The sequence below is a fragment of the Rhineura floridana genome, chromosome 3 (genome assembly GCF_030035675.1).
Source record: "Rhineura floridana isolate rRhiFlo1 chromosome 3, rRhiFlo1.hap2, whole genome shotgun sequence".
Classification (NCBI taxonomy): domain Eukaryota; kingdom Metazoa; phylum Chordata; class Lepidosauria; order Squamata; family Rhineuridae; genus Rhineura; species Rhineura floridana.
In genome coordinates, this window is record NC_084482.1 from 132,368,295 (window position 1) to 132,375,692 (window position 7,398).

General features: G+C 43.7%; 1 protein-coding gene across 2 annotated transcripts in view; it reads right to left on the minus strand.

Annotated features, from left to right (window-relative positions):
- Positions 1-7,174, minus strand: part of LOC133380536 (hyaluronidase-4-like) — a 45,053-nt gene extending 37,879 nt beyond the window's left edge. Inside the window, exon 1 of one of the 2 annotated variants that reach the window (XM_061617963.1) lies at positions 7,145-7,174. Coding sequence is in view for 1 of the 2 variants with exons in the window: in XM_061617960.1 (XP_061473944.1) it covers positions 5,843-5,877 (35 nt within the window). In the remaining variant the exon portion in view is untranslated. Of the gene's footprint in view, positions 1-5,842; positions 5,937-7,144 lie in introns of those variants that run through there. The other variant, XM_061617960.1, reaches the window with a different exon arrangement.
- Positions 7,175-7,398: the final 224 nt, after the last annotated feature.

A 7,398-nucleotide genomic window follows, 5' to 3' on the forward strand; every position in this document is an offset into this window, starting at 1 on the left:
GCTGAGGCTGATGGGAGGTGTGGCCCAACAACATCTGGTGGCCCACTAGTTGGGAAAGGCTGTCATAGTCAGACCATTTTCTAATAAGGTTTCATCTCGAGTTGGCAGTTCCTCACTATAGGAATGGGAAACCCATCAAGATGGTCCACCTGGATGACATCCAACGGATTCTGGGGGGTTTGTGACAGAGCTGGTGATTCTGTTGATGACCTAGACTCACTGTGGAATGGCAAGATGGAATTGGTCATTGACACAATCCCTCCCGAGTGTCCTCTCTAGCACTATGGAGTCCATTCTGCCCTTTGGTGTTCTGAGGTGTTGCATGCAGGCAATGAAGAAGGCTGAATGATAGTTAGAGTGCAAATGGCAATGAGGGAGGGGGCTTTAACTCTTTGGTCCTGCTCTTGTCCCAGTGAAAACAGGGGCCATGCATCTACAATTCACAGTCGGAGGAAATAGCCATCCTGGCTTCTTATATTTTAAAACCAAGTGCGCAAAAAAACCCCAAAAAGCAACCCCACTAAGTGTGCCATGGCAAACGATGTGACAAATATCATGCCTAGTTAGGCTCTAATTTCTCTGTTTTGCAAAGGCAAGATTAGCAGAAACTAGCAAGTTTCACCCTGAACCATAAACAAGCCCAAGCTAACTTATTTTTCTACTTGTTCTTTTTGTAGAATCAAGTTCCAGTCCTAAGTATATGCTTAACAGGAACTTAGTCCCACTGAACGGAGTACAACTTATTTCTGAGTAAACAGGTTTAGGGCTGGACCATCCAGGTCTGGAAACGTGTTGTGGACTGATTGGCAAAAGCTATGAGTTGCTTTTTTCCTAACACTTGAGTAAAGACAACAATAACTGTATGTGAAAATGTGGGTTTTCACACACAATAATACAGATAGAACTCCATGAAATTTGTATCATGAGTAGGTTATAAACTAGTTTTTTGCACATACAGAAAGACACAGAAGAGGAAGCTTTGCATCTTGCATCCAATTCAAAGTTTCACATTAACACAAATAGCCACATTTTAGTTTGCCAGTATATCACTGAGGAATTCAAACAATACACTGCACTTATTCTGTACAGTAGCCCCTTTTCTTTCTTCTTCTGGTTTAGTTGCAGAGGCAGCCATCCACAGGAGACCATGATAATGAACCCCATTCCCTGAACTGTTTTGACATCTCTAAACAAGGCACTTCTGACATAGATGGAAGTAAACAAACCATAAAAGGTAGCAGAGAATCCACTGAACATTAAACAATCCTGGCAAAAGAGGGTGGAGATGAAAGACCCCTGAGCACAGATGCAATGATAGCAGATTTGAACTAGATTTCCGGCCAAATTGGTTGTGGTCTGGAATAGTTGCATTGCATTCATGTACTGAGATTTCCACCTGTGTAGCAAAGATTATAATGCTACTACGCTCCATTTTGTTTTGCCCTTGGAAGCAACTGATTCTACAAATAATATTTTCAAGCTCAAGGCACTACTAACCAATTTTCCCTTCAATATCATGCTCTTCTAAACATGCCTACGCTCCAGAAAATGCACTGATGCAGATGTATTTAGTTTATGCACCAAATCAGCAAAGGCAAATATAGAACACTCACTCCAGATTAGCAAACTGACATCATAATTTCATGTTCATATCTAAACAAATCCTGCAACAATTTAAACAGCTGGATTAATAAACTCAAACGTTGAAACACTCAACTTAATCAGCCTGCTGTGCTGCTATCTAGCAGTCTCCAGATCTGGGTCTCATCTGGCAGATGGTTGATATGTACATTTCAGAGGATTGCACAAAATATTTTCCAGCAGAAGGAGCACCAGGTTTCCCAAAATACCAATTTGTTACTCAGGCTGTAAATATTTTTTTATCATTTCAGGCTTCTTTTAAAACATAAACCATGGTATGTCCATTACTCACAGAACACTACAGGTAGACCAATTTGTGGGAGACATCTAACAGTCAACTGGTTTGTTCGCATAAACCACTATAAGAAACGTGCCAGAGTCATGCACAGAATTTACGTCTGTTCTCGTTCATGAGAAAATTGCTTGCATTAACTTGGCTTAGCAAGGTTGTTAAAGGACTATAATGTTATATATATATTTTAAAATGCCTGTGATTGCTTGCATTCCTGCACTAAAAAGTATTTAAAGCTCAAAAGAGTATTTAAGGCTCAACTATACATGACAGCAGTAGATCCATGTATTTAAAACGCAGGTTTACCCCAATCACAGTATTTGTATGGCTTAAGGAGAAAAGGGCACATGTTTGTACGGCTGCTTCTATAGCTGAAATTAAATATTAGAATTTTTGCTCCAAATAGGTAAGGGGAGTCAGAGTAAAAGGCGTCTGTGTTAAAATATATGATCAGCCACCATCACATGTCATTTAATCCTTAGATTCTAGCCACAAATTGAACACAAAATTGAACACAAAATGTTTGAAATGGGCTTAACCTTTTTCATTTTGTTTTAGTTTTGGCCCGTAGCTGCACTGGCTTGTGAATAGACACTGGTTATCCACTGACAGTAAGATTTTCTCTATCAAGATCTCATACATTCCTAGTGTGTAGCCCTCCTGATATTGCTGGACACAAGCCCCCATCATCCCTGACCACTGGACACACTGGCTGAGCTAATGGGAGTTGGGAGTCCAGCAACATCTGGAGGGTCACAGACTCCCCATCCCTGATATATGGACACATAAAACAGAGATTTCTATGGAATTTGCAATGCTCATGCATGTGGCTAATAAACAGCTAATTTTGAAGTCAATATGCATAAAACTATATGCCTTTCCTTCCTCTCCATTTTGGTAGCATGAACAACTGCATATGCAGCATCCATTGACTGAGTACCCAGCTCGCTCTCGCTCTCTCGCTCTCTCACTCTCTCTCTCACACACACACACTTCTAAAAGATACTTCTTGTGTTCATTTCAGAATTAGTCCATGTGGTCTCATTCCTCTGGAACAACCCTATTCTATATTGACAAACTCCTCCTGTAATTCTGTGCCCTGCCTTGATAAACCTTTAGCTACAGCTTTGAAGCCAGCCAGCCTGATACTTTAGTGTATTGAGATACCATTTTGTGCACTGATTTTCAATTTCTTAATGAGGACAATCTAGAAACTGAAAAAAAGAGCACTGCTCATTATATTTGTGTAAAAGGAATGGCTGGTTTACTCACAAGTGGTTCTGAATTCACCCCACCTTGACAGAGAATCCCTTCCGCATCCTGTACCATGTGTAATATATATATAGGGTATGGCTGTAGTGTCTACAAAGGTTGTCATTTCTGCCAAGTTTTTCTGCAAATTGTGGGTAAGCACATTTTTGTTGTTATATTTTGCATCCTAAGGCTGAGCTTTCAGAGCAGAGAGTATCTCTATAATTCACTTTGCATTCACCCCAATATGGAGTGATATTTACAAAAAGGATACACTTGAGAACTGAAGAAAAGTATACATCGCTGTACAGATAATTGAGATTCCTTTCCCAGATCATGGATGAATTTATTTTAAAATGCTTATCCCACAATAATATTCTCTCAGGAAGGCTGATAATCACTAAAACAGCTGAAGCAATCAAAACAATCTATAATAAATAAGATAGCATAATTAAGATAGTAGAGGCAATGATGGTTGTTTTTAGAAGCCTGAGGAAAATAAGGTTTCCCCTGGCACCAAAACGACATCATGGTAGGTGTCAGATGAGCCTTCTGAAAATACGACACCAAAGCAGAAGAGTTTGGGTCAACATCCATCCCACCTCAAAAGGCAAGAGCACCTGAGAAGGACCTTGGATGATGACCTTAACACATGGGACAGCACATGTTGGGAAAGATGGACTTCAATTGCAAAGGCCTTCAGAACCAAATATGGCCTTAAAGGTAAGCACGAACACTTAATTGTGCTTGGAAACAGATCACCAGTGGTGTTTCAAGACTGGCATGATGTGTTGCTTAGGGCTGGTCCCAGTTAGTAGTTTAGCAGCAGTATTCTGAACTAACTGAAGTTTCCAATAAGGCTTTTCAAAGATAAGTCCTTGTATAACACACTGCAATAAAATATCCGGAGATAATAACAGATATTATAGCAACTCCACAACAAATCCTTCTTAGCGCATATTTATGCACATGAGAACCTTGAACTCATAGCAGTAACATTTTTCAAGCAATCCATGCTGCATTAGCCCATGGTATGTATCAATATCACATGCTGATCAGCTCTTGGCACTTTGCTGAAAATGGCAGTCTCAGTATGTCATATGTTAAGCAGACAAACTGTTCCACCCAATGATGGCAAAATCTACCACAGTTTGTCCTGCTCATGTCATTCACAGCAGCTTCTACATAGCAAGCTCAACTGCAAGCCCTCTGTAAGCTACAAATAAATATCTGATTGACAGATCAATTGTATTCTTGGGGGTTGTGTAAGAAGGAAACATATTGTTGAACTTTTAGGCAAGTCCTCTCCCATGAGTGTTTACTCACTTATGCGGCAATCTCCATAGACGTATTTTAAGGACACTTGAACAAGAACAGCATGTAATGAATGGCACAGAAGGAACTTTGGAAAGGGAAATATGTTTTAAGTTTTCCAAAACACTTCTGTACTCAACATGGTGAGTATATCCCATGGTATGGTCTGAAGGCATGTGAGGCCACCATTTTGCTGAAGCTAGGAGGTCTGGACTGGTTAGTGCGTAGATGGGAGATTACCTCCAAACTTCATCTTGATGTGTTCAGTTATTTTACTTAATACTGTCCTGAATCAAGACATTAAGTAGGTTTGGATATTCCTGATGCAACATTTTGCATAGGCACTCACAGGCAGGCAGGCAGTGTTTGAAATTCACCTAATGGGTCAGACATTGCATACCAAGCCTACCCAATAGCTTTAGGGTGTCTTTCTCTGTTCCCTGAAAGCAAGGCTTTAAAAAAAATCTCCAAAGCTCCAGGAGATTTGGTTGGAGGAACCATTAAAATTTGGGGAAGAAGTTTGGTGAAAATTTCTACATAGAATGGTTTGTGCATCAACTATCAAACACAGATAATGAAATAAGTGCCCGGGGTGGGGTTGCTCTGCGGGGCAGCGACTGAACCGGCTGCTCCTGCCTACGGATTCTTTTTCTTTTTCTTTTAAAAAACACCGCGATTTTACCCAGCTGTTTCCAGAAGCAGAGAGCAAACTGGAGGATCTGATCGCTCCCTTTCTTTCCACCCCTCAGTGAAGCTGTATCTGTCCTTCTCACTCTCTCCCGTCCCTCCCATTCAGTAAACCTGCATCTCTCCTTTTGCCTCCCTTCTCGCAGGCAATATCTCCTCGTGCGGTTTTGAGAGAAGAGAAGGGAATTGCTAAACTCAGACCGATAGATGTCAATAGAGAAGGGTGGTGGTGGAGACGGATACTCCTACATTTCCAAAGGAAGGGAAAGAGATACTTGGAAGAACCAGCCAGCCCCCCCAAGGACAAGGAGGTAACAGCGAGTATAAAGGCGCAAGGAGGAGGATGCTGTTCGGTCTCAGACAAGTTGAACCCCGGAGGCACCGCGTGTCGCAGACGCGTTTGCCGCCCGCCGATGGTCATTCCGACTCTTCCCTGGAGAAAAGCAACCCGCTGGGTTTGAACTCAACTCCCGAGGGGAGGCTGGTCTTTTTGGAAGCCTCTTTGCAAACAAAGGAGTCACTGGACAAACTCCAGAGGGGAGGGATTGGGGAGAGGTGGGCGTTCACTTCGCCAACAGGTATGAAGAGAGGACCAGATTTTGGTTCCCAACAGCGACGGCACCACGACGCAAACCACACATGCCACCCAGTGTTTACCTTCGCCGTCTCCTTCTGCCTTCTAATTCAGACATCCTGGGCTGGACCACAAATGGACACTGCCTGCTTGAGTCAAGCCAGGCACACCGGCACCACTTACCTGGGATGGGGGCAGGGAGGAGGAGAGGCCCACCCCCTCGCCTGTTGGGCCCGCCCCCATTCTAGGGCCCGCCCCGACTCACCTGGCTGCGAAACCTTCGTAGGTCACGCCCGGTGATGTTCACATAAGTTCATACCTCTAGGAGCAGGTCAGTGATGTCTTTACCTGTGACTCAGCTCTGAGTAAGCAGGAAAAGGCTCGTGAACTCTAACCCGTCTTGGCACTCTTATCCTCCCCTCCCCGCCTCTTCCAGGCCTCTCCTCCGCACTTCCCAGAAATCAGCCCCAGTTTCCGGACAACGAGAGAAGGGGCATCCTGTTATGGGGGAACCAGACAGCAGCCAAAGACTGGGAAACGGGAAGGGCTGCCATTTTCTTGGGGTCCTGGCAGGAGCAGGGATCATTGGTATTGCAGGCAGGAAATCAACAGGTTAGGTTGTTCGTGTCATAAAGGTGGAAAGCGATGGGGAGAGGCTCTTCCTTTTGAATTTCGTATCAAAACCTGGGATATGGGGAGGGGGCCACAGGAGAAGATAATGTAGGTATCAGTGGGAACTGAAGCTGTGGCAAGAGGATGACTTTGTAATTGGACGGGAGGGGTTGGGAAGAGTAGTAATGGGCATCTGAAGGTCTCTGAAGAGGACAGAATAGGCATGGGAGGGAGTTGGAGAGTCACTGGCAAAGTGAAACTATCTGGTTTTCAACACAGATGCGCTGGCACATCATAAACTGCAGATGCATTGATGGCTTTTTGTCCTGTGTGGTTGCTTCCTAAAATAAATGATGAGGGGCTCCTGCCAGCAAGTTATACCTTGAAAACTTCATAACTACATTTTCACATGTGACACAACAAACAACTTGAGCAGAGCAATCCTGTTCTTATCCTATACCAGAATCCACACAGATCAGCTGATGGAATGCCCCACTCATCTTGGAAAGGCAGGCCTTTTTAAAAAAAAAAAGAGCAGGAAAAGTACAGACATACCCCCAGTGCAATTAAAAACTTCACTATAGTCAACCAACCAGGGATAACACCAGCAACAATGCCCCCAATGAGACATGGTCACAGAGGCAGCTCTGATAATCTGGACATAATGACACCCACAATGATGCCTCAACGCCCCCTCTCCAGCAAAGCACAGTGGCTCACTGCATCACATGGGGTTGGGAAGTAGGAGATGGGACTTTTGGGCCCACACTCACCTTTTGCTTGGGGGGGACAAAAGAGAGAGAGCTCCTGGGACTCAAACCACACTGCAAACACCACCAAACACTCAGCTGCCACAGCAGATAACAATTGGACTCATCGTGGGGCATTTTTCTTTCTCCTCAATCATAGACACCAGGAGAACAGGTGATGCAAGAGGAGCCCTGGTTTGGTGGAACAACATACTTTTTACATGACTCCAGGGAACAACCCAATCCTAGGAAAAGGAGGGTACCTCCCACATCCAGGT